The 23088-nt window shown below is 42.1% G+C and overlaps 12 protein-coding genes across 12 annotated transcripts; 5 read left to right on the top strand and 7 right to left on the bottom strand.

Annotated features, from left to right (window-relative positions):
• Window positions 1–12: 12 nt before the first annotated feature.
• V2V93DRAFT_312227 (uncharacterized protein) lies at window positions 13–247 on the top strand (the record flags this gene model as incomplete). Its single annotated transcript, XM_066907227.1, has 2 exons — window positions 13–136; window positions 207–247. Coding segments are annotated over 2 exons (165 nt in total), but the record flags the coding sequence as incomplete, so codon positions are not given.
• A 990-nt stretch (window positions 248–1237) lies between these two features.
• Window positions 1238–3354, bottom strand: V2V93DRAFT_329229 (uncharacterized protein; the record flags this gene model as incomplete). The annotated part of the gene is made up of 4 exons (XM_066907619.1): window positions 1238–1261; window positions 1318–2094; window positions 2164–2810; window positions 2871–3354. 4 exons carry the CDS (start codon window positions 3352–3354, stop codon window positions 1238–1240), a joined length of 1932 nt encoding a protein of 643 aa, XP_066763190.1.
• Window positions 3355–3614: 260 nt separating this feature from the next.
• V2V93DRAFT_340505 (histone-fold-containing protein) lies at window positions 3615–4146 on the bottom strand. Its single transcript, XM_066907793.1, has 2 exons — window positions 3939–4146; window positions 3615–3886 (listed from the first exon to the last, which is right to left on the bottom strand). The coding sequence occupies exons 1-2, from the start codon at window positions 4086–4088 to the stop codon at window positions 3725–3727; spliced, it is 312 nt and encodes a 103-aa protein (XP_066763189.1). The 5' UTR covers window positions 4089–4146; the 3' UTR covers window positions 3615–3724.
• A 261-nt stretch (window positions 4147–4407) lies between these two features.
• On the top strand, window positions 4408–5042 carry V2V93DRAFT_376415 (histone-fold-containing protein). Its single transcript, XM_066911741.1, has 2 exons — window positions 4408–4494; window positions 4567–5042. Exons 1-2 carry the CDS (start codon window positions 4449–4451, stop codon window positions 4929–4931), a joined length of 411 nt encoding a protein of 136 aa, XP_066763188.1. The 5' UTR covers window positions 4408–4448; the 3' UTR covers window positions 4932–5042.
• A 6-nt stretch (window positions 5043–5048) lies between these two features.
• V2V93DRAFT_376412 (Alpha/Beta hydrolase protein) lies at window positions 5049–8119 on the bottom strand. The gene is made up of 8 exons (XM_066911740.1): window positions 8028–8119; window positions 7673–7920; window positions 7444–7599; window positions 7043–7380; window positions 6845–6982; window positions 6662–6772; window positions 6061–6601; window positions 5049–6008 (listed from the first exon to the last, which is right to left on the bottom strand). The coding sequence occupies exons 1-8, from the start codon at window positions 8032–8034 to the stop codon at window positions 5142–5144; spliced, it is 2406 nt and encodes an 801-aa protein (XP_066763187.1). The 5' UTR covers window positions 8035–8119; the 3' UTR covers window positions 5049–5141.
• Window positions 8120–8408: 289 nt separating this feature from the next.
• On the bottom strand, window positions 8409–9994 carry V2V93DRAFT_329397 (6-phosphofructo-2-kinase-domain-containing protein; the record flags this gene model as incomplete). The annotated part of the gene is made up of 6 exons (XM_066907625.1): window positions 8409–8475; window positions 8538–8577; window positions 8638–8827; window positions 8896–9782; window positions 9845–9888; window positions 9945–9994. 6 exons carry the CDS (start codon window positions 9992–9994, stop codon window positions 8409–8411), a joined length of 1278 nt encoding a protein of 425 aa, XP_066763186.1.
• Window positions 9995–10717: 723 nt separating this feature from the next.
• On the top strand, window positions 10718–11894 carry V2V93DRAFT_395315 (Spc24 subunit of Ndc80-domain-containing protein; the record flags this gene model as incomplete). The annotated part of the gene is made up of 3 exons (XM_066912516.1): window positions 10718–10874; window positions 10943–11192; window positions 11257–11894. 3 exons carry the CDS (start codon window positions 10718–10720, stop codon window positions 11426–11428), a joined length of 579 nt encoding a protein of 192 aa, XP_066763185.1. The 3' UTR covers window positions 11429–11894.
• V2V93DRAFT_376404 (uncharacterized protein) lies at window positions 11451–14600 on the bottom strand. The gene is made up of 6 exons (XM_066911739.1): window positions 14334–14600; window positions 14182–14268; window positions 13727–14111; window positions 12073–13668; window positions 11663–12011; window positions 11451–11606 (listed from the first exon to the last, which is right to left on the bottom strand). The coding sequence occupies exons 1-6, from the start codon at window positions 14458–14460 to the stop codon at window positions 11526–11528; spliced, it is 2625 nt and encodes an 874-aa protein (XP_066763184.1). The 5' UTR covers window positions 14461–14600; the 3' UTR covers window positions 11451–11525.
• A 1-nt stretch (window position 14601) lies between these two features.
• Window positions 14602–15855, top strand: V2V93DRAFT_376403 (uncharacterized protein). Its single transcript, XM_066911738.1, has 5 exons — window positions 14602–14758; window positions 14824–14842; window positions 14903–15054; window positions 15107–15286; window positions 15345–15855. Exons 1-5 carry the CDS (start codon window positions 14740–14742, stop codon window positions 15437–15439), a joined length of 465 nt encoding a protein of 154 aa, XP_066763183.1. The 5' UTR covers window positions 14602–14739; the 3' UTR covers window positions 15440–15855.
• A 1140-nt stretch (window positions 15856–16995) lies between these two features.
• On the bottom strand, window positions 16996–18464 carry V2V93DRAFT_382980 (actin cytoskeleton-regulatory complex protein END3-domain-containing protein; the record flags this gene model as incomplete). The annotated part of the gene is made up of 5 exons (XM_066912175.1): window positions 16996–17665; window positions 17719–17782; window positions 17842–18085; window positions 18150–18226; window positions 18293–18464. The coding sequence occupies 5 exons, from the start codon at window positions 18462–18464 to the stop codon at window positions 16996–16998; spliced, it is 1227 nt and encodes a 408-aa protein (XP_066763182.1).
• A 168-nt stretch (window positions 18465–18632) lies between these two features.
• Window positions 18633–19783, top strand: V2V93DRAFT_376395 (uncharacterized protein). Its single transcript, XM_066911737.1, has one exon. It carries the CDS (start codon window positions 18935–18937, stop codon window positions 19586–19588), a length of 654 nt encoding a protein of 217 aa, XP_066763181.1. The 5' UTR covers window positions 18633–18934; the 3' UTR covers window positions 19589–19783.
• V2V93DRAFT_107776 (PGAP1-like protein-domain-containing protein) lies at window positions 19642–23027 on the bottom strand. The gene is made up of 4 exons (XM_066906739.1): window positions 22617–23027; window positions 21185–22559; window positions 20648–21127; window positions 19642–20591 (listed from the first exon to the last, which is right to left on the bottom strand). The coding sequence occupies exons 1-4, from the start codon at window positions 22902–22904 to the stop codon at window positions 19696–19698; spliced, it is 3039 nt and encodes a 1012-aa protein (XP_066763180.1). The 5' UTR covers window positions 22905–23027; the 3' UTR covers window positions 19642–19695.
• Window positions 23028–23088: the final 61 nt, after the last annotated feature.

Here is a 23088-nt window from a genome sequence, read left to right as displayed (position 1 = left end):
TACACAACAATAAGTATTGACGAATCTGATGCTCAAGCAGAATGGGATGAGTCATTTCGGCAGATTCAGTTCATTTTCTCGGCGCTGGTGTTTCCGCTATTAGGGAAATATATCGGACGACAGACTGCCATCAGATGTGAGATAATGATATTTTCGAAGTTGGTGCTTCTCGTTGCGAAAATAATACTAATTTATATTTGGAATAGTATTCACTAGATACTCGATAGCTCGAACACTGGGCAAAGCTCTATGAGTTGATCTACAAGAGACCATTATTCAGTCGTCACCTCGCTGCATCATATTCTCAAGCAGATAACCATCACCAAGATACCGTAACCGCAGCACTTTCAAACCAAAACTAGACGATTCTTTCGAGTTGCTCAATACAGATAAATGTGAAGACAAATTTATCCGCTGGTCTTCCATTTTTGAAGCGCAGATCTATTTCATCAGAAAGGAGTGATGCGTAATCAAAGCGAGCTACAAATAATGCATTTTACTCGGAAAATTGAACATTCTTTGAAAATCTTTAGGAAAATAGACGTGAGATTTGAGATAAATATCTGCTAGCAGAAATAATTCTTAAACTATGAATCTGGACACGCGCAGACACCATTAAATACGCCACTACTCTCATTTAGAATTAGAATGTCCCCGTTTAAAAATGCATATATTTGTTTTAACAGGTCTAATGAATAAAATTTCAAATCCTTTATGAAACACACTATATTAGTTTATTTGAGATTGAAGAAAAAGAAAAAAACATGCTGAACACCTATCCATCCTTCTCATTTACGCGATATACCATCGCCCGGTTCCCAAATTCATCCAACAAAACAAGACAAAGTCCAAAGTAATCCCAACGTAACGCACAATTGTAGACAAATAATTCACCCGAGTAATAATAACAATATATAAAAAAAGGAAGCTTAAGCAAGTCAACAAATAATCAGACATAGAATGAAACGTTCTAATAGAGAATCGTACATCTTTGTAAAAGCTAAATAAACAGAAAAAAATAATCAAATACGCCCCCAATAATACACCAACTAGTAACGCACAACACAATTGAGTAATGCTTGGCAATCTCAATAACATTCGCAATATCACGATATCGAACCTACTGGCACTGTAACTAGCACTATAAACTTGGAATCCAAAAACCTATACGCCCAAATGCAAATAACTGTTTATAACTTTCTGAACCACTGCTATAAGACAGACATATGTATCTTTTCTATTTTCCTTTTTCATGTTTAACCTATGGATTGATAATGTTAGTAGACTATTTTAGAATGAAGTAAAGAATATACATACTCTGATATGTCTAGCCAGTGCATCCTGTCTAGAAAAAGTCTTTGTATCGTCGCCACACAAATCGCACTTAAATGTCTTGCGGTTCGATGCGTGAATTGTCTCTTGATGACGAATGAGATCATATGGTCGCGAAAATATCTTATTGCAAGGCTTCCCTGTCACCGGATTATTGAAGCCACATCTATGCGGTCCAGTCTGTGCCGATAGAGGAATTTTCTTGCGTGGTGGAGTAGAATTATGTGTTCTCCGGTGCATTTGTAAATTCTGCGTCTTGGGAATACGCTTTCCGCAATCAGGGCAAGTCTGCATCCCCGATTCATCGCCTGAATCACCACCGCCTCTTGAAAAAGCAGGTAAAATATTCAAGCCTCCTTCACCAGAATATCCTCCCGACTGATTCTTCGAAGCAATAGATGACGCAGGAGATGCCGTCAAAGATGCGTCATCATAGTCTGACGCAACTGGCGACGACAGTGCCGAGGACTGTGTTGTGCTATCTACACCGTCATCATACAGTATCGCTCGATCAGATGTCGCCGTTTGATTGCCAACAGATCTCGGATATTCTGACGAGTGAGCAAACAATTCAAAATCGGTTACGTCGTCTCCCGAGTCCAAGTCGGAAGTAGCATCATCGAGCTGAGCATTAACACTACTGCTATTAGATGATGAGCTCGGAGTGAGGGCAAACATGCGCGATGGTCGTGGAGACTGCAGGTCCGGCATACTGCCATCTTCCCCAGCAAAATCAAGTAGCGCTTCCTTTGGGGAAATTGTCTTGACTACGGGCTGTTCTGAAAGTCGACCCTGCTGCGACAACGATCCTAGATTAGCCGAGTTCATCACTGATTTGAATTGCGGATCGGATGAAGGCGGCATGCCTCCTTTCTGAGCATTTCCGTAAGCAAGATGCTGCTGATGAAGCATTGGATTTCGCGCCTGAGGTTGTTGCATCTGATGGTAATGCTGCTGTTGCTGCTGATGTGGCTGCTGCTGCTGTTGTTGTTGTTGTTGTTGTTGTTGTTGTTGTTGTTGCTGTTGCTGTTTCTGCAGTTGAAGCTGCTGCATGTGCTGCTGCATACTTCTTTGCTGAACAGGAGCAAACTTAGATTGTGAAGGAGGCTGTGGTGAGGTACTCACAGGCCGTTGGTTGTCAAGTGCGAGCAATGCACCCGCAGACGAATTTAAGACCGGCAGTTTAGGAAACATGTTGTATTGCAACATAGGGCTGTCAGGAGGCGGGCCAGGGTAGAAAGGCGAAGATTTCCTGAACGGAGACATATCCCGAAAGGAAGATGGAGAAGCAGTTCTGGTCACGGGCATGGATTTGACCGACCAGGACTGAGGAAGGGTGTCAGCAAAGTCGACGAGGAAGTCATCAGAAGTGGTCGATTGCACAGGTGACATGTTGGGAGAGTAAAGCTCGTCTTCGAGCACGTCCGAGATTGTTCGTTCAAGCTTGGGATTTTTAAAGGCATATTCCATGGAGTGATCTGGAGATAGACGTAAGTACTTGAGAGCAAGACGCTCGAATTCTTGAGCTTGATACACACCTTCAGACATGCGCCGGCCGAGAGAGTATTTGTCATCCAGGTGCTGGCTCTGCGGGTTTTGCGAGGAGGAGCTGAAAGCACCGTGCAAGGGGACATCATCGAAAGCGGGAGAAGGCGAGAGAGCCGGCATGGCATCTAAACCGCTAGCCGGCACGTCAAAATTGGAGTGGCCGTTACTGCTGCTGTTGCTGGAATTGCCATTGCTCGCAAAGGTTAGATTGGATCCAGAGTTGCCGATGCTTTTTATAAATGGGCTGTTATTGTTACTGCTGCTGTTGTTGCCGCTATTGCTGTTATTGTAGTAAGCAGCAAAGAAAGAAGGCTCGGTTGGGGTGGAAGAGAGCGAGGCAGGAAGGGAGCAGGACTCGCGGCGTCTGTACTGAGGAGGCAGCGAACCAGAGTTGCACGAATAGCCAAAGTCAAAAGGCAAGGTCGAAGCCGAACGGTGAGTGTCGGGAGGATCAAATAAGAGGAAGTCTGCCATTGAGGGGCGAAGTGTGGAAGCTAACACGGAGGAGGCAGAGAGAGAAAGATGAGACGAGGGAGATGTGATGACGCTGAATTCACGACCGAGTTTAGACCAGATTATGTAACAACAGCGCAGATGTGGGCACGCGTAGAATGAGTCATGAATATTACTATGCAACATATGCTTTCACGCTTATATCAAATGACATAATTATCACGTGCAATACTCGACGCGTCTAAATCAGCAATGTTTATTCTACTACATTTACTGAAAGAAATGTGTTGCGTTAAGAACTCCGATTGTACTAAATAATATACAAGCCTAGAACCACAATCCCGATAAAACCATCTAATGTACACGCATCGCCATACAGACAGCGAAACATTTAACCACCGAAACCGTAGAGAGTACGTCCCTGGCGCTTGAGCGCGTAGACAACATCGAGCGAAGTAACAGTCTTGCGCTTAGCATGCTCGGTGTAGGTGACAGCATCGCGGATGACGCTCTCGAGGAAGGACTTGAGAACTCCACGAGTCTCCTCATAGATCTGACCAAAAATTAGCATAGGTAATTTTTACAGCTAAATAAAAAGCACGTACGAGAGCAGAGATACGCTTTACACCACCACGGCGAGCGAGACGACGAATAGCGGGCTTTGTGATTCCCTGGATGTTGTCGCGCAAAATCTTGCGATGACGCTTAGCACCGCCCTTGCCAAGACCTTTTCCTCCTTTGCCACGTCCAGCCATTGTGTTGATAAGAAAGAAATAGAGAAAGGAGAGAGAGAAGGGATAGCGTCTGATAGATAAGCAGTGGGTGAGCGGCAGAGCGGAGCCGGGCGATATAAGAGCGGCGGGGTTCAAGGGTTTGGGTATTTTCATCAGAGTGTACAAAGCACGCACATTCCTGCGCCGCCGCAACGCGCACAAAAACAGGCCGCAATTTTGAGAATTGCGCACCATTTTTTGCTTTTATTTTTGCCTCCCAAGCCGCCTTCGTGGGCTAGGGCTCTTTCCATCACGCACCCGCTTTTTCCTATAAAGCCCGCGCCGCCCACTCGTTTTCCCCTTTCTCTTCACACTCGCTATCTCTTCTTTTCTTTATAAGCAATGGCTCGTACCAAACAGACCGCCCGCAAGTCCACCGGTGGCAAAGGTATGTTTTCATGTTTTATATAGTATCTTATTACTATTATTTTTTTGTGATCACTTCTAATTTCCGTTTTAGCCCCTCGCAAGCAGCTCGCCTCTAAGGCCGCTAGAAAGTCCGCCCCCTCCTCCGGTGGTGTCAAGAAGCCTCACAGATATAAACCTGGTACTGTCGCTCTTCGTGAGATCCGTCGTTACCAGAAGTCCACTGAGCTTCTCATCCGCAAGCTCCCCTTCCAGCGTCTTGTTCGTGAGATTGCCCAGGAGTTCAAGACCGATCTTCGTTTCCAGTCGTCCGCCATTGGTGCTCTTCAGGAGTCGGTTGAGGCTTATCTCGTCTCCCTCTTTGAAGACACCAATCTTTGCGCCATTCACGCCAAGCGTGTTACTATCCAGGCAAAGGACATCCAGCTTGCTCGCCGTCTCCGTGGCGAGCGCTCATAAACTGGTTCTTTTTAGTTTTGTATTTTAGTGGCTTTGTTCGGATTGAATAGGTTTTATTAAGTGGTTGCCGTGTACAATAGGTTTTTCAATATACGGGTATCGTGATTTAAATTTGAGTAGTCTTGTGCATTTGTAAATTCATTGTTAAGTTGATATAAAGTACTTATTATTTCAAAATTATATTATGTAATCTCAACGCTGATCACTTACTCATTCGGCTTCAGATCCTGAGCCAGTACTAGAGGTGTCAGTACCTATTGTCGCCGCTAACGACCTCACCAAATTGCTACGTCGTCTGTCCATCAATTCTCCTTCCTGGATTAAACTCGACTTCTCCCACGTAGTATGACGCGCGAGCTTGCGTGCCGCGCGCGTCCTGACTGTAGCTTCCTCCGCATCTCTTGGGCCATCATCACCAGGTGCCTTTCTAGAGCTAAAATGAATCAGGCCGCAGTCGTCGTCATCGTCGCCTTCTAAATCCTCAGCGCCAGAGTCCGACGCTTCTACTCCGTCCGGACCGCCGGAAACGTCCTTGGCTGAGTCGTGCTTGGCGCTATTCCGGCATTTCTCGAGTGCTTTGTCGCTTTCTTTGTTAGCTTCTTCGGCTCCTCCTCCTTCCTCCTCTTCCTCCTCGGAACCGTAGTCAAATTCATCTTCAAACTCGTTGAAACTAGTAGCTAGCGAATCATTCGGAGGCGCTATAACCCACCCCAGTCCTGATCTTGTCAACAATGCTCTTCCGACCCTTGACAAAAGTCCTAATCTCTTTCTTTTGGCCGATATTGCCCGATTAGCCGCTGCCACCGCATTTGTAGAATCATGAATCACTCCTCCACGATAACTTTTGCTTTCATGATTCGAAAACGACTCTTGAATCCATCCTGCGCATCTTGCTATCCCGGCTTTGCCTTCTGGTAAAAACATTGGGAATTGCAAGAATCCATGAGAAATCCCGCGGATAATCATCACCTCGACATATTCTTCCTCGTCTGGTTTAGACATTGCCAGGGCTTGAAATCGCATTCGCGCACTTTGCTTCGCTTCTCGTAGTCTTCCAGCAAATATCACCGTGTCATCCTATCTAACATTAGCAATCTTAAGAAAAACTTTTTGATATTGGTATACTAACAACTAAAGGATCAACTTCACCGCAAAGCATGTAAACTTTTGGGAACTTGGCCAGCAATTCTGATGGCGCATTAATCGGCGAAAGCAAGAAATCTGTCGTGAAATCAGGTCGATTGTATGGCCCTATATATAGAATGACCATCGCGCGCAGCATCTCGGGCGTAATAATTTTGTCGCCAAAGTACGATACTCTTGAAGTCATTGCCAATGATGTGCCCACATTACTTGTTACTTGTTGATCTACCATCGCCTTTTCTGAGCTATGTTGATCCATCAATGCCTTTTCTGAACTAGATTGGACTCCCTCTAGATTCCGATGATTTGAAAACGAAGTCGTAGCGTAATTGCCTCTTACAGTGTCACATGGATCAATACTACTAGGAAGCTCAAATTCTTCGACTTCTTTGGCTTCGTCCTCTATATGATATTGTCCACTCATTCCTTTATACATGCTTTCTTTCCGCTTCATCAATCCTGGGCTGTTGAGTTCATGTACGCTTTCCTGCCTAAGCAATCGAACTTGCTCGTCCGACATCCATGACCTGCAATGGATCTAGTTAGTTCCCTGATTGTAAAGTATTTTCAAAAGCATGGTTTCATACGTGAAATTGAGATCGAGGGCGGGGTAGATCAATATTGTCGAGATAGGTAACTTAGGATGCGAAGGATTCATCAGTAATTTGAGGATGGTAGCCGCCGTCATATTACCGCCTCTAAAAAAAAGAAAAACACAAGCTGTTAGTCTCTCCCCTTAAGGATCTAGACTTTCAAAAGTCGGAACATACGCAGAGTCTCCAATAGTGACTATATCTAGATCAGAGTGGCCTGACAAACCGATACATCGACCTCTTGTTCTGACGATTTCTAAGTAGGCATCGTAGCATTCATCCAAGCCGTACGGATATGGATATTCCGGTGCTTTTCTATTACATCCGGTTTGTTAATACCTAATATCAAATCTTACAAGATAATAACCTACTTACCCATAATTAATACTAACGATAGGAACCTTCAACCGCTTAGCCCACGCGCAAAGCGATTCATCGTGATGCCTAGGCGTCATGCTCACGAACCCACCACCAGGAAAACTCAGCAACAGTTTGTTTTGTTGCCTAAATGTATTTTTCGGTCCATCGTAATATAAAAGCGCTTTAATTCTGGACTTGTATGGACTTCCTGGAGGCCTTGCGATTTCAAATGTCTTTAAAGTCTGGATTCGCGGACATGTGAAAAATCTACCAAAGCGGAGGTATGGCGATGTGGCTTTTTCCCAAGAGTTTCTCAAATGCTCGGCCGTGACAGTCGCACGTACTTTTCTAACCTATATAACCAATATTTAACTGATTGTACTCTATACTCGCTCGGGTGAACAGGAAAAACCCACTTTTTCATCGGCTTGGTCGGCAAACACTAAATAATACAAGCTAAAGCATATACTGGCTATATCACGTAATGGCTTTGGTTTGACTGGCATCGCAGTCCAAAATCCTGCATCAAGTGCCGTCAGGATCCACGAAGCTCTGTAAAACGACGGACTGTACTGTATAAGCATTAAGACAGCAGACGTTAGATCAAGAATTCAAATCCAAAAACATTAAAAGAAAGCACTTTACAATATTTGCTAATGGCTCTGGAGACTGTAAATTCAAAATTTTGTCTAGATTCTTCAAAACGTAAAGTGAAGTCATGGTCAATACGTGAACTTGCCACGCAGTAGCATGTTCACTGAAGAATTTGCTTAGCGGTTTAAGGATTGAAGGTCCATGTCTCGGTCCGCGTACAATATACAAGACCCAGAAGAATGATACAATAATGACATGTGCCTTTTTAAGACTCTGTGATGGTCTGCCTAGTAAGTGGTCTGTTGAATAAGTTAGCAAGATACATATGTAGACAGAGAGAGAAAATATCAGATTAAATCAAAGACCTGACATTATAAGCAGGGATGTAGCAAGGCATAATACTCACGGATCATATTTATCTACAGATATCTTTTTACTCTGTCCTATAAAGAATCAAGACAGCAAAGAAAAAGATTGAGCACTCCTGTTGGAGTTTATTGGCCTTGCCATCTTTCACATGCAAAGCACGCGCTCCTGGTTATAAAACTCTAATTACAGAGCTGTGAACTCTATTTCGAGATGATGCGGGGGAAATCGAATCACGTGTACTCTTTGTCATGAATATTCAGAATTTTTGAAAATTACAACAGCTCTAACAAACTTTGCCCATAATCATTACCAACTAACAAAAAAACAGATTATAGCATTCTGGCAAAAGATGAAATAGGAAAAAAAACTAAATTTGTACAGATGACGGGGAGCTCCAGACAATAATAATCCATCATATTTATTTTTTCAATGTCGATTGTCCTTTCTCTCTGTATGTGCTTACTGCCGGAATATCCGCTTTCATTCTATATACAGCACTTGTCAGGATGATGTAATAGCATAATCAAATAGACGACCATTATCTTACCTAGTCACTTCAGTGCCATACGCCTTTGGCTCGAGTTTGACTAGTTTATGCGAGTTAGTATGAAATCAGATACAGCGATAGAGAAAAAGAAATGGCATACTAAGAGTATGAAGCGGAACCTCCATCCAAGGACTTTGATCCTGCGGCACGTTCATAAAATACGCGTAAATGCAGCGTAAAACAGCTTGGTGAGTGACAATCATAATATTCTCTTGTCGCTCTAGCTCCATTATAATCGGTTCAAGACGGATGACCACGTCTCTGTATGATTCACCGCCAGGGTATCGATACTAATGATTTTAGGTCAGCGTTAAGAATCATACACAAAATATACACAAAATAAAGCAAGAGAGCTTACCTCGTATTTATTTTCGTCTCGAGCAGCAAAATCTTCTGGATAACGACATTCAATTTCTTCGTAGGTCAGTCCATCGCACTGACCACCATCGAGCTCATCTAACGCCTTCCAAGTTAATTGTCTATAAGGCAAATACTTCGCAGTCTGCTGTGTCCTCTTTAGGGTTGAAGTCCAAACTGTCAGTGGCTGGTCGCCGACTGACTTTCGAGTTATGGCAGGCAATTGACGAGCATATTCACGGCCTCTAGGTGACAGATCTGAGTCGCCGCCAATTTTACCGTCTACGTTAAACATAGACTCACCATGCCTGCTGAGCCAGATACACCTTGGTTTGATGTGTAAATTCATGAGGTAATAAACGATTCGTGATTCGAGATATGATTGAATGCGATTGATAATAACTTGCGATCCAACATTGATTAGTTTGACGTATGTCAAGTCGGTGTCGTCAATAGTCTCGTAGACTTTTTCGTAATTGCGTATCCGGTTCCGGAAATCTAGAGCCGCCTGCTCGGGATCCTGCCCCACGTAATCGGGACTAGTCGTCTTGACATCAATGATATTTTGCATTATAAGGTCCTCATCATCGCACCAGCTCTCCACAAAGAGAGGCTCAACGCTACGTCGTCGGCAGAGGTCGAGAACCCAGTCGCGCCTAGCCTTTGTTGTGTTTGTCGCATCTAAAATCGCAACAACACCCTTATCTTCTTCGTACCAGCGAAACATGTCTGTGATTGCGGCTTCTGCGGCTATTTTCCGCAGCCGCTCGCCTTCGGGGTTATTGACGTCGAAGAAGTCTGCCGTCGGCTGAGCAGTCTCGATCCGGCGATAGTTTCCGACATTGAAGCACTTCGCCGGGACGGACAGCCATGTGAGATAGCGCACGACTATGATTGAGAAGTTAGGAATTCCGCAAGAAAAGAAAAGAGTAGAGAGGCCGAGAATTTACTTTTCTGGGCTATCAGCGATTTGCCTCGAGCTGGCAAGCCCACCCTGTTGTGAGATAAAGTGTCAGTACATCGGCTAGAAGGAAGGACGGGAATACGCACATGATCACGCAGATCTGGACATTCTCGACGTGGAAGGAGTAGCCGCCCATTGCAAAAATGACGCGGTAAAAAGAGGGAGAATGTGGATATTTGAAAAAGAAGAGAAGCCAGAAAGCTGGTGAGAGAAGAGCCCTAGTGACGGCGCTGAAAAGCCGTGTGCCATCGGCGAGTTCCCCGCAGCACAATCTCGTTCGCGGCAACGAAAAGGAACCCGGGGTTTGGGATCCAGAATAATATACAGGCTATGAACTTTAGTATTTGTATAGTTGTATCTTGGAGCATTGATGTTGTATTTGTAACTGATCTGACTATATATATATATATATATATTATATATGTACAATAATAGTACTATTTGCTTCTGAAAGTGGTGCGCTTCAATACAAATCCAAAACACCTCCAGATTACTTGTATTCTCACTATGAACGGTCTACTCCCTTCAAACATCTTTGCCAGACATCTTTCTGCAATTCGTTGTCTTCTCTTAAATCACAAATGTGATAATATACAATAAACTAAAAATCGCCTGATATTAGTCGTCACCTGTTTTCTATTCTCACTCAGCCCATCGTTTCTCCACCAGCCTTCCGACAATGCAAATTTAGTTACCCGGCTCATTTTGCTCCCAAACCTTCACTGAGCCCTAACCGATCGAGCGTGCGGCGATGTAAACAAACGAAAACAAAACAAAGCCAGTACCCTCTCTCCCTCTCAATCAACTCTTCACCTCGGGCGAATTATCTCTCAAAGCAGCTTTTCTGTGCTTTTAAAAAATGCCTTCTGATAGATTTTCAGGGCTTGTTGCTTCTACCTCTGCAAATTTCCAAATAGCGCCTGATGTTCAAGCCGTCTCTCGTATCAGCGACCATATTCGCATCCTCAAAGCTGCCCGCGAGCTAGAGCGTGACCAGCAAATGGATATTTTACGAGGTACTTCTGAAACCATTTTTTTTTTATTATATTTTCATAAGTTGCAGTCGAGCTGACCTATCCATCAGCTCTCTCGCGCAGAGTAGAGTTGGCAAAATCGGCCGTCAAATCGCAATCGTCGCCTTCTCGTCGAGATCACACTGAGCGAATGCTTGCTCTTGATAGGGAGAAATTTGCATTGGCTAAAACAATTAATGAATTAGAATCTGCTTATCATTCTAGTGAGACTACTCTTGCTCGCTTGAATGCTGATCTCGAGCGACTGCGAAACGAAGATGTGCTAGCGACAGAGAGTAGTGCGCAGCAGGATTCAACGATGTAAGTGGTAGCCTGCTTTGACTCTTTTTTTTTGAAACTTGATCTAACTAATTGTACTTGATAGTCTTTTGTTAAAAATTTACAGATCCCTTGGGGTTAGCTTGGAAAGCGATGATATTGGTGGATACAGTAAGGCCATTGTGAGATCGCAAGAAAATAACGATATGCATGTCTTCAATCTCGACAAGTCGTATTCGAATTTTTTCACGTCAAACTACTTATGGGATATGATGTAAAATTTTATAATTTCAAAATTTTATTCAGGGTCGTCGAATTGTGTGTAACAGGCGTTTTTTTTACTTAGTTCATAAAGGTCTATACTACTACAATTCATCAATCGTGGTCCAAATTCCATCCTTTCCAGCCATCGAGTCTTGTCAAATGACGCATCGTTGGTCGACCATGCGGGCAATTCTATTTTATAGACTATTAGCAGTGTTTACCAATCAACTAATAGAGCTGTGGCTTACCCATGGCTTGTCTAAAGTTCCCAACCCGCTGACAATGGATCGCATTTTATCTTTCTCCAGCCCTGTTCCAATCATTACACTACTTCTACAGGCTCTCATCGCAAGCAATTGACGCACTTTCGAGCAGCGTACTAAAGAACCAGGATGCTCGTTGACTGCATGCAATAATTCCATAAAATCATCAACGCCAAAGGTTTTAGACATTAATAGTGGTACAGCAGTTAACACGCATTTTTGTCCTGGTTGTGCCTCTTCGTTGATCTCCAACTCGAACCCGTTGTCGACAAATACTGATTGGTTTGAAATCACTTGTAGTTCTTCTAAAGAGGTCAGAGTCAATCGCCTTGGCCTGTATCAATCACCATTAGTTAACGCTTCAATAGTCACCCCCAGAGTAGCTTTCTACTTACACTACGAGTGGTTGTTTCGCTATCGATACTTCTCTCTGTAGTCTTTCAAAATTGAATTTCTCATCACTTGCATGCTGATCAATTATAAACAGATCGTCGCCGTGATTTTGGTCTTCAGAAGATAAACAACCAGATCGGAAGGCAATTATAAACCCAAGATTGAACTGTCCTATAATTGACATCTTTGAAAAATCTGATTTTGAAATGTTTAACGCTTGAAGGTGCTCTTCCCCTTGATTAATTTCCATCTGCAAACTCTCATCTGTCTGCTTTATTGTCGGAGACTTGTTAAGTCTGAGAATTTGATTTTGTGATTTAATGTCTGCCAGCGACACATCCAGTTTTAGCAAGTAGTTATGTGTAGAATGTGCGTTGCTTCGTGTCAATTGTCGATCGTTCTCTGTTGTTTGGAGAAGATTGCCTATCTCCATTCTTGCATTGGTAGCCGCTATTTCGTCACTATCTGCAGCATCGCGATTTGATTCCTTTCCCAGAATATGAGCAGTGACAACAGGCTCATCGTCCTCACTGCTAGTTTCGTCCCGTTGTTCTTTTTCTTTTTCTTCGTCAGAAATTTTAACTTCATACACCGCATCTGAACTCCTGATCAAACTTTTCGGGATAGATTCTGCCCGACTTGTACTTCTCGTCCGTTTGACTGGCTTTGAATTGATTATTTCTGAGTTGTCTTTAGCTGAATCTGATATTCGCTCTAATTTCTCGTCACTCGGTCTTTTGTTCAAAGTCGACGATCTACTGAATCTCTGAAATCGTCCAGTTTCAAATTGATCACTGCCTTCCTTAGTCGTTGTCGATTCACTTTCTAATTTCCGCTTGCGTGTTTGCTCTTGCTCATGCGCACTACTTTGAGCGGTTTCGTTTGATGTGGCCTTTCCTTGATTTGGTCTCAAAGACGCTGTTGAACGACCATCCAGATACGACGAAACTTTTTTTGCGAAAGTCTTTTCTGAGTCTGGCTCTGAGACAATGTTCATAATGGGAACGCTCGTGTTGGCTGAAGCTGTCTCGAAAGTGTCCCTATAATTATGCATACTGCTGGAAGACATTGGAGGTGAACCCGATATCACGTCTACTAAAGTAGACTGAGCCTTTGAAGAAACGGAAGATATCGATTCTGACAAGCAAGCCAGCAATTCATCTCGTAAAGATTCAATCAATAATACCTCGTCATGTAGTAGAACAGTTCTTTTGTCCGGAGTAACATTTATATCCACCGAAGCGCGATCAACGCAAATATCAGCCACGAAAAATGGATACTGAGTAGGGTTAAACTGTCGATAGCATTCATTAAAGCATTTTGACACAGCCGGAGACAAGCATGGTCTGTTATTCACGTACACTAGCTGTCTATCTGGACTACTTCGTCCGTTTCCTGGTGTTGGATTCGATATAAACCCTTTAACTTGAATCGAGCTTGAATTTGACGCCTTTGATCGTGAGTATAGAGACTTGCGACTGATTTCAAATTCTAATGATAATGGTTGAAGGTTGGATATTTGCTTTGCTCCAAATATATTTATTATATTTCTGTCAACAGATGAATTACCGTTTGTTGAAAATAGTTTGTTTCGTTTTCTGAGTAAAAGCATCAGTCTTCGTAGAAAAAAAAACCAATTGAGTGAAATTGTCATACCCGCTTGTCAACGTGTTTGAGACTATAATCTTCACCCCCAATTTTATGATGCCATATGCTTGAAGAAGAGAAACGCATTTTGCAAATTCTCGCTTGCAATTCTTGACAAGGTCAAGTCTTCGTACCGGTAATCTTCCTTCAAAAATCTTTGTCAATGTTACAGTTGTACCTTTCGTACCAGCGATTCGAGCCTTTGACGTAATTTTTCCAATGGCATCATATTCTAATCGAGTAGCTCTTGGCTTACTGGCTTCTGTACACGTCGTAATACGTACGGACGAGCAGACTGCGCATAGAGAACTCAGAGCTTCACCGCGAAATCCATAGCTTTCGATAGTTTCGAGGTCGGAAAACGTTTGTAATTTGGATGTGTAATGTTTTAAAGCTGTTGAATGATTGAATGATCTCAGCAAATTGCCACTCACTCCTCATCAGGTAACTTAGTAATAACGTACCAATCCCTTCCATATCTTCTTCAGGTATTCCATCGCCGTTATCACTGACTTCAATCGATTCCAGTCCATACTGCTTGAATCGTATTTCTAGTCAAGAACTACATTAGTCACCATTCTTATACTATTTATCTTCGCAAGATCAGAATAATTACCAATCGAAGTAGCATGCGCATCTAAGCTGTTTTCAACGAGCTCTTTCACGGCAGTTGGTAAATCAATTACTACTTGTCCAGAGGTGATCCTATGAACCGACGACAAGTCTATTTCACGAATCGACATTATTAAAACTCGATAAAATTGCTTTCTTGTTTTTAAGTATTATCTCATATTTTCGTCATTTCTTCTTATATCTTGTTAAACCCCGTACACAGCAAACTATGTATCGATCATACGCGTTCAAGCGCGTCTGCACGAAGTCACATGTTAAGCTGACTTAGCCAACGCTACGTCATCACGGGTCTTGGGCGGGACTTTGCGGCGATCTCAGCATCTTCATACTGGTAGTAAATTCAAAAATATTGTCTTTATACAATATCAAAACATTTTAATCCACTCGCGATGCCTGCAGATTTGCCATGTAAGAGTGTTTCAATACGTATTTCGGGCAACTATAATTCATGTGCTGACTGTCTTTTGTACTAGATGCCGCTGATGCGGAAGTGTACGTGGTTGTTTTCAGACTTTGATTCGGAACAAGGTGAATCTAATATTGCTCATATAGATCACTGAGCCGTGAAGAGCTTGATGTTTTGCGTACTCAGTATGTTAAAGAAGAGCCTTTTGTCACTATCCAGACGAAATTCAATTTTGCCTGGGGTCTGGTAAAGAGTAATCGGCGCGAAGAACAGGCTTTGGGCGTTCGACTTTTGACAGGTATTGCTAAATGCGATCTTAGTCCCAAAGGCAAGAACTAACAGAGTCTCAGAAATATTTCGCGATGCACCTGAGCGACGGCGAGAATGTTTATACTACTTGGCGTTGGGAAATTATAAGCTCGGGAATCATGTGGAAGCAAAGAGATACAACGATTTACTTCTTGATCGAGAGCCAAATAACATGCAAGCACGAAGCTTGAATAAGCTTATTGACGACAAAGTGGCTAAAGGTATGTATTAAATCAAGTGCTGGTACTGAATGCGATCTCTAATTTATCATTTGTATAGATGGTTTGGTCGGTTTGGCGATTATTGGTGGCGCAGTCGCGGTTGGTAGTGTCCTTGTTGGATCGCTCTTGCGCAGCTCTGCAAGAAGGCGGTGATTTTTGAAGTAGTTTGAGCGTATGCTATTGGTTGCATAGCAATGCGCTAGAATGTGCTTGCGATATTACAAAGAGCGTCTAAAGATGGCGGCCAAGTATATGCGTGGCGTTTAGGGTGGTTGGATATTATACCGTCTTAAGAATGATTTGGCGTACTTAAACCTTTGGGAATATAGTTTTTTGCATTATGTGTTACGAGTCAATTCGGATTTCTGGGGAGAATTGATTAATGAAGACGATGATATCAGATTGCTGGTGGCGTCGTACGCTTTGTAGTAGCCTCTGATACATAAGCCTCTTTTCGATTTATTATAGTGACCATAATACATTTTATATGTAACTTCATTACTTTGCCGTCTGAAATATTGGCAATAAGTGCTAATGAGAATCATGTTCAATTCACACATCAATCAGACTTCACAAAAAAGGTATTCGAGTTAGGAGTTATTGACAGGACCTCAGTAAACCGCAGACAATCAACTTTGCACCAGTGTCATTCCAACTATTTACAACTCTTTATAACCTAATATGTTTAATCATCTTGACAAATATAGTGTAGTCACAATTTGTGACCTACTACCGCCCATTAAATCTATAACTCATATGAATGAAGGCAACCCTACTTTCCTAAAACAGTATAAACACAATCTTACCATTATCGACGAAATTATACGTTGGATAAACACGTTCCTCACAGATATAATAATGGTATATTGGCTTCAAGAAGCGCAAATACTCGTGAGAGAAATAGTGAGGTAAATGAGCACTCAAGTAGTAGTTGATCTAATACACACCTCATCCAACGTCTCTCATATTAACCATGAGAGATCAATGGTGGCCTATCTACAACAGTTCGCTCAGAAGGGTTGGTACGATGAAAGGGCTACACTCTATGTGCCAGAGACTGCTTAAAAAATATATATTCATATCTCTTACTATTGAGGAAGCGCAAGCTGACGAAGCTTACTCTTGATTTTTAGCTGAGCTTATCATCGAGTATGAGCATCGATTTCCTGGCATGGCGAAAAAGTATAACAGCTATTCTATCGTTATTTCAATGATCGTAATGTCACAGATCATACTATGTATTGACAGCGTTGGGACTACTAATAATCTGGCTAACAGATATGAGATGATTAATAAATGAGCGAGTGAGTGTAAAGATTCACTGCCAGGTGTAGATTTCAAACTATATGTCACCGGTTACGGATCAATGGTCGTGGAACTTGCCCTCAGCGGGGACGGCACACTAATGGACCAGCTCGCTGAATGCATGGGAAACTGTAGGCATTAAATACCTTTTACTGAGGAATTCGACGAGAAAACGAGGGATCGGAATGAAGTCAAAATGGTGGAACAGTTACTCTCCCTATTTTCAGCAAATTCACAGGTTTTTGTTATAATATAGTGCTTCAGGAGAGCTCTCACAAAATCAAAAATAGTGGTTAACTGAAATCATTTGAATATACACAGTCATCTAACTCCTCACAAACAAACAGAAAATTAACAGAAAATAAATGAAATCTGAAAATATAATCATCTGCCACAGTCTCATCCTATGAACTCTTTTCTTTCTCAATATCAGAGTACAGCTTGTTTAACTCTGTCTGTTTCCGATTGCAGTAATCCTCCAGCATATCAACTTGCTGTTTCAGCACCTCAATTTCCTGCTTCATCGAAGGCAGATTCATTCCGGAAACATCTTCAACTGACTCACCAGACCGCAATTTCCGTAGCTGTCGCCTTTTATAATCATACAATTGCTCTAACTGAGATCGAACCAGACCAACCTTTGAGTTATCAGCCGTCTGTGTCGCGTTTTTCTTGCGGCGAGCGGCAGCTGCCTCCGCTTTTTCGTACTGGGATTCCAGCTCCGTTAACTGTCGCCGTAAACGAACTTCTTCCCAATCAGTATCTCTGGTAGAAGAAAAGTCAGTACCAGAAGAAGAGTATGGGCTCCGGCCGCCGGATATTCCAAGACGATCTAGATAGGAGTCTGCAAAAGCTGACTTTTTATTTGAGACTGCTGATGCGAATTTTCGGGTCGGAGAATTTGTCGAAGAAACATCGTAGTTGATCTCGGTGTTTTTCTCGAATGTAGCTCGAAGAGATGGAGGTACATTACGGGGCACTCGCACTCCTTTGTCGCGATTGTTGAGAATATGGAGAAATGCCAGACATTGATCTTTTCCGATAGTACTATCTGATCGTGGATTTATGAGGTTCCTGGAGTTTATAGTTAGATCAAGTCGTCGTTTGAACTGAGATATGAAGCATACCATGCAAATGCAATATCGGTTTCAGGTACATTAAGTGTTCCATATAATTCGCTTAGAGATTCAACTAATATCAATTGCTGTTAACATCTGACCGTATGATTTCTCTGATATCAGATGACTTACATGAGATCTGGCCATGTCTATTGGTATTTGCAGTATATACTGCTTCGTAATTACGTCGATCTTGCGGTGACATATACCAATCAAAGTCATTGGATAATCCAGGCTGAGAATCATCAAAATCATCATCATCGATCCGCTCAAACCCAGAATCACCGGATCTCAAGGCCTGATTTGCCGCGAGAAGATGAATTTTGGAGGATGGTACTAGCCATTCAGGCAAAGCACTAGGGACTGATTTGTATCGCTATACATAATCAATAAGTTATAATGCATCCATGTGATCAGAAGAGCGGCTAACAAAAACTTACCCCATTGATCATGTCAAAAATGATTCGCATCGCAACGCAGAACTCTTCAAAGTCAAGATTTCCGTCATTGTCAACATCTAATATTATTGATAGTCAGTATATTAACCAACTTTAAAATGATTAGAAAAATAATAGTAGCGTGCCTGCTAAATCCCAGATCTTTTCAAGCTGATCATCACTTAATTGCGAATTCTTGAGTACATTTGCTGCGCGATCTCCCGATAGTAAGCCGTTTAAAGGATTTAGTCCAGAGAAAATCTCCCAATACTTTGCAATCTCCCATTCCTCAAGCTTGTTACTGCTTAATGTCGCCATGCGTGATTTCAGAATTGTATCGGAAAAATTACTGGGCTGTTGAAAACAAGAAATCGGTATCGAGTAGATGAAGGGCTCCTGCCGTTCACGATTAGCCGATGATGTGCAACTTCAGAAAGAGTAACGATACTAACAGCAAATTTCTAAATCGGTAGTATACTAAATATAGTCAAAGCTCTCAATAACACTAAATCTCGGATTGCATTCGTGGATGTGAATTGAAATCAGTATGATTATATTCGGTGAGATATACCAAGCACCCGGTCAAGCCGGGGAGGTTTACTCGAGCCGTTCGCTCATCGAAAAAGTGGCTGGGCTGCAGAGTGCCAATTAATTACCATTTCCAATTTATTTCTGAAAAACTGTATGCTTTTCTACCACAAGCACACAGACTGGTGAAAATATTGTAATGCGGTAGCTGAATCTTTATTTTTTATTTTTTTTATATTGTTGCGAATGGAACAGAGCACATGCTATTCCTGAAGTATTCATCAATCAGGGCACACGCTGGCGCAAACCTTCAAATACAACGTACAAGGTGCTATGCTAGCGTATCTGCTTCTCACTGGTCACTGAAGAGTTTTTTCCAATATGCAGAGAATCAACAACTATCTCCACAATCGACTTATTACGTCGGTACTCTTTACGAGTATGTCACTTTAGAAGCATTGCGATCCGCAGCAAGAATGTCGCTTGAACGCTGTGGAGGCACTGGAGACGAGGGCGTTGATCTTCGCGGAGAGATGCGAATCGCAAATGGTAGTAAAATTCCGGTAATTGTGCAGTGCAAATCAGAGAGCAAAAAGCCAGGTGTCAGACATATAAGAGAATTAGAAGGCGCGTGCGCTAATTCAAGTCAAGATACACTTGCAATGCTAGCTGCTAAATGGCCTATTACTGCTGCAGCGCAGAGAACTCTACTGTCATCTCCTCGGCCTATGTCATTCTGTCTGGTGACGGATTATGAAGAAGGAGGATATATAAGACAATTGGTATGGAATGGTGCTGCACAAAAGATCCTGAAAGGTCTGAGTGTTGTTCAAGTGTCGCAGACTTCACGAAACTCAGCTAGCAGACATTCTACTGATGTGAGACCAATAGCTCTAGTATCTACTCTCGATTAGAACTCAATATGCGAATCACTGTACATATTGTATTACATTTTGATTTGCTTCATAATTTCTATCTACATGATCAAGAATGATATACACAATTCTCTAGGAGCCTTTTATTATCCTTGCTTCTCAAAAACCTTTCCACTTTTCTTTTTCCCGAAGCGCATGTACACAACAATTAGCCAACAATAGAAGAAATTAGTGATATAATGAAGCCAGTAAGCATTCATCATTCCATAAAAGCAAGCGTATACAGCCAAATAATAAAAAATAACACTGCTTCCAAACGACCATGAACCTGACACCCGAGGAACCATTTCACCCGAGCCAAATAATTCTACGAACATTATTATAGGGATGACTGATAGCGGATTGTGATGTGACGAGAATGGGACGTTCCATTGGAAAAGGAAACCACGGACCCAAACGATGAAAATAGGGATATTAACAGGAAGAAGAATAGCGAGCAGCATCATGATTGATAACGAGCCATTAGAATAAGACGTAGTTTCTTTGGTGTCAGAAAGAGCACGAGCACGAATAGTCCTAACACATGTACCTAAATGCAGAAGAAACCCGACTACATACGCTGTTTGAAAGGGCATATACGTTAAGACACTGCCAAAAATAATCGATACCATGCCAAAAATACGTAATCTGCTCCCTGAATTTAGTGATCCTTGTTTCAGACTTAGCAAATCAAGTAGTTTGGCTATAATCATTAGCAAGCCCGTGAGCACGTAGTATAATGTTATACAAAACCCTGCTGCGATAATAAGAAATAGTGGCCCTATAACTGAATTAAGAGGCTCATTGAGTCCAAGTCCAACGTAGCAGTCGACGGGTGTTAGTTTGATTTTTGATGCTTCATCCTTTTCTAAGGCCAGACTTTGCGGTGTTGAGGAAAATAGTTTTACAAAGTTAGCTGGAAGCACCACCAAAGCAATAATCAAAACTGGAAGAATTTTTTTCGAAAACATATCAAAGGCGAAGTCGAAAGAGATAAATATTCCTAAGCAAACACAGTCAGAGAGAATAAATAACCAAGCAGAACACGACCTAGCATACCCTCTTGATTATATCGATTAAACTGGATAGAAAGGACTATAGCAACTACAGCCAAAGGAAAAGTAGCCAGAGCAGTCCGATATCGCATGACGAGATTACCCAGGCTTCCAAGCAAATCCATTTTGATAACAATATCTGTATGATGACTACAATTCGGATCTAGCCATATTTGGAGCCTTAGATCGCGACTCCGGTCACTTCGTTCGCAATTCTGATCAATCCGTTCTGCTATCGGCACGAACGGCGCCGATCCATGAAAATTCAGTTCGACGTCTTGCGCATTCGGAAAGTATTTAGACTCATATGGGTCTTCAATGAATTGTCGGAGAAGCGGAGTAAAAAGCTCATAATGATCACATTTAAGATGCACCACAGAGAGTTTATACGACAGAATACTACTTGTAGCGTCCGTAAGCCTGATTTCCGCAAATCCTCCATCGCTTGGCGTAAGTTGTAGACGTGAACCCCTAAATATATTATCTAATTAAAGTCAGCATCGTAAATTTTGAATATCTAGAGCACGACTCAAATGCATACCGATTGAAAGAGGAGCCATTTCATAGCTTTGTGCTGTAGAATCAACTATTTCAGTTGATATGAATCCCTCGTGCGAAGTGTCACTTAAAATAAAGACGAGATAATCAAACTTCACAATATCAGCCAGTCGATATTTCAAGTATGAGAATGTATCTCCATCGTAAGCATGTCTAACTGCGCTTGTCGAAGCGGGTAATATAACAATATCAGAAGCTGTGTCAAAGCATGATATATTTGAATGTGCACTGTCAGAGGTCGCTAAAGAAATAGAATGTAATATTTGCTCAGTCCCGCCAACAAACTCTTTCGAACAGAGAAGAATATTTATTCCGTCCTGGTGCTTTCCGGAAAATACGTTTCGATCAGTTAAAACAGTGATATATTCTTCTTGTCCATATCTTTTAGGGATGTCAATCAGTTGGATCCGGGGCTGTCTGCTGCTGTTGAATGACTGCGATACCGGTTTCCACTTTTCCAGACTCTTAATAGAAAAATCGGAAAAAGTTACTAGAGTATCTGACGCAAATGTATTCAAGCTTGACTTCAGCGAAGGCTGCTCTAAACCGGTCATAAACAGTCTTGTAAAGACAGCCATTCTGTCATGCAGACCAATAGTCTGACTAGTTTGTCGCACGTCCACAATTTCTAACAATGCCCGAGCAATAGCTTTTCGGCACTGATCACACCACACAATAGCAAGATGATCAACTCCAGTCCATACTTTTGGAATCGACGACGTAAATACAGTAAAACCGTTTGTGGAAGGTAAAAATGACGAGACACTAGCGTAATCTGACGGGACTACTTGATCTAATTTGCCACCAGCAATCGAAATAAGCGCTACAGAATCTAGATTATTCTCACACTTCGACAGTTCGCGCTTGCAAAAAAAAGAATCTCTCCAGTAATTGTTGATCTGATCATAAATGGTGACCATATCCCAATCAAAAGTTTCAGGAGGTACAGCATGCGGAGTAGATAACGTGAGAATAGTATTTATCGAATCTGGAAGATAATTTGGTAAAGTAAGCATAGTTCTGGCAACGATTCCACCCATCGAATGACCAATGATAATGACTGATTTTGGCAGAGACTCGGTATCTTTTGTTGGATTTGACGAGTACATAGATAAAATAAACGCAATTGCATCGTTCAAATACTCTGCTTGATCTAGTAACGTACGGCCATGAAAGGCGGTAAGATCCTCATTGAAATCTGCTGTGAAGAAATCTAGATTCTTTGCATTTTTATTTGGATATACACCCTTCTCGCGAATTACATCATAATAAGCGTGCGCGGCCTCGGCCGCAATTGAACGAGCTTGCTTATAACTTCCCGCATTCCCAGGTATGAATAGTACAGGAATACCGTCGGGCTAGAACGATATTAATCCAAAAACTTAACTTCCAGAAAAAAAAAATCCCATTCGTACCTCAGGTGAGAAATCATACCCTTGCTCTCTATATAAATAGAGTGAATATTTTGAAGAGAATTGCGAGTGCTTTGTATCAAAATTTTTTATTAAGGTATAAGAAGGGGCCATATAGATAGGTTTACATCCTTTTGTATCTAATTGAAGATATAAGAATGAATATGCTATGGCTGATAGCAATCCGACTGCGATTCCGGCGATATAAACATTGAGACGCGAATGATGACATTGCTCTGTTGGCGATATCGAGGATGTATTCGCCGGCGCAGCAGCATCTGCCCTCGCCATTCAACAATATAATTATTGTTGAAAGATTATCAGCTCAGCCTTGAAAATGGCATGAATTGATATTGCTCATTGACAGAGCCAACTCCGTACTAGTCTGCTCAGGGTCGATCTATAAACTCTGTTGCCGCGCGTAGGCGTAGGCAAAAGCGGGTACGAATCTACAGATTCCAAAGCTTTCATTAAC

The sequence above is a fragment of the Kockiozyma suomiensis genome (assembly GCF_038497685.1).
Source record: "Kockiozyma suomiensis strain NRRL Y-17356 unplaced genomic scaffold V2V93scaffold_19, whole genome shotgun sequence".
NCBI classification, from domain to species: Eukaryota; Fungi; Ascomycota; class Lipomycetes; order Lipomycetales; family Lipomycetaceae; genus Kockiozyma; species Kockiozyma suomiensis.
The sequence above is the reverse complement of the archived record's forward strand: the minus strand, read 5'-3'. Positions and strand labels throughout refer to the sequence as shown.

Excerpts from the sequence above, each read along its gene's own strand:
- V2V93DRAFT_340505 (XM_066907793.1), bottom strand. The coding sequence starts at position 4,088 with ATGGCTGGACGTGGCAAAGGAGGAAAAGGTCTTGGCAAGGGCGGTGCT. Across the intron at positions 3,887-3,938 it reads TAAAGCGTATCTCTGCTCTC|ATCTATGAGGAGACTCGTGG; the intron begins GTACGTGCTTTT and ends ATTTTTGGTCAG.
- V2V93DRAFT_376415 (XM_066911741.1), top strand. The coding sequence starts at position 4,449 with ATGGCTCGTACCAAACAGACCGCCCGCAAGTCCACCGGTGGCAAAG. Across the intron at positions 4,495-4,566 it reads CAAGTCCACCGGTGGCAAAG|CCCCTCGCAAGCAGCTCGCC; the intron begins GTATGTTTTCAT and ends TTTCCGTTTTAG.
- V2V93DRAFT_376412 (XM_066911740.1), bottom strand. Across the intron at positions 7,381-7,443 it reads CCGACCAAGCCGATGAAAAA|GTTAGAAAAGTACGTGCGAC; the intron begins GTGGGTTTTTCC and ends TTGGTTATATAG. Across the intron at positions 6,602-6,661 it reads GCCCTCGATCTCAATTTCAC|GTCATGGATGTCGGACGAGC; the intron begins GTATGAAACCAT and ends GATCCATTGCAG.
- V2V93DRAFT_376404 (XM_066911739.1), bottom strand. The coding sequence starts at position 14,460 with ATGTCGATTCGTGAAATAGACTTGTCGTCGGTTCATAGGATCACCTCT. Across the intron at positions 13,669-13,726 it reads TCAAACACGTTGACAAGCGG|AAAACGAAACAAACTATTTT; the intron begins GTATGACAATTT and ends GCTTTTACTCAG. Across the intron at positions 12,012-12,072 it reads GCGAAACAACCACTCGTAGT|GCCAAGGCGATTGACTCTGA; the intron begins GTAAGTAGAAAG and ends TGATTGATACAG.
- V2V93DRAFT_376403 (XM_066911738.1), top strand. Across the intron at positions 15,055-15,106 it reads GGGCGTTCGACTTTTGACAG|AAATATTTCGCGATGCACCT; the intron begins GTATTGCTAAAT and ends ACAGAGTCTCAG. Across the intron at positions 15,287-15,344 it reads TGACGACAAAGTGGCTAAAG|ATGGTTTGGTCGGTTTGGCG; the intron begins GTATGTATTAAA and ends TCATTTGTATAG.
- V2V93DRAFT_376395 (XM_066911737.1), top strand. The coding sequence starts at position 18,935 with ATGCTATTCCTGAAGTATTCATCAATCAGGGCACACGCTGGCGCAAAC.
- V2V93DRAFT_107776 (XM_066906739.1), bottom strand. The coding sequence starts at position 22,904 with ATGGCGAGGGCAGATGCTGCTGCGCCGGCGAATACATCCTCGATATCG. Across the intron at positions 21,128-21,184 it reads AATGGCTCCTCTTTCAATCG|ATAATATATTTAGGGGTTCA; the intron begins GTATGCATTTGA and ends GACTTTAATTAG. Across the intron at positions 20,592-20,647 it reads TAATCGATATAATCAAGAGG|GAATATTTATCTCTTTCGAC; the intron begins GTATGCTAGGTC and ends GTGTTTGCTTAG.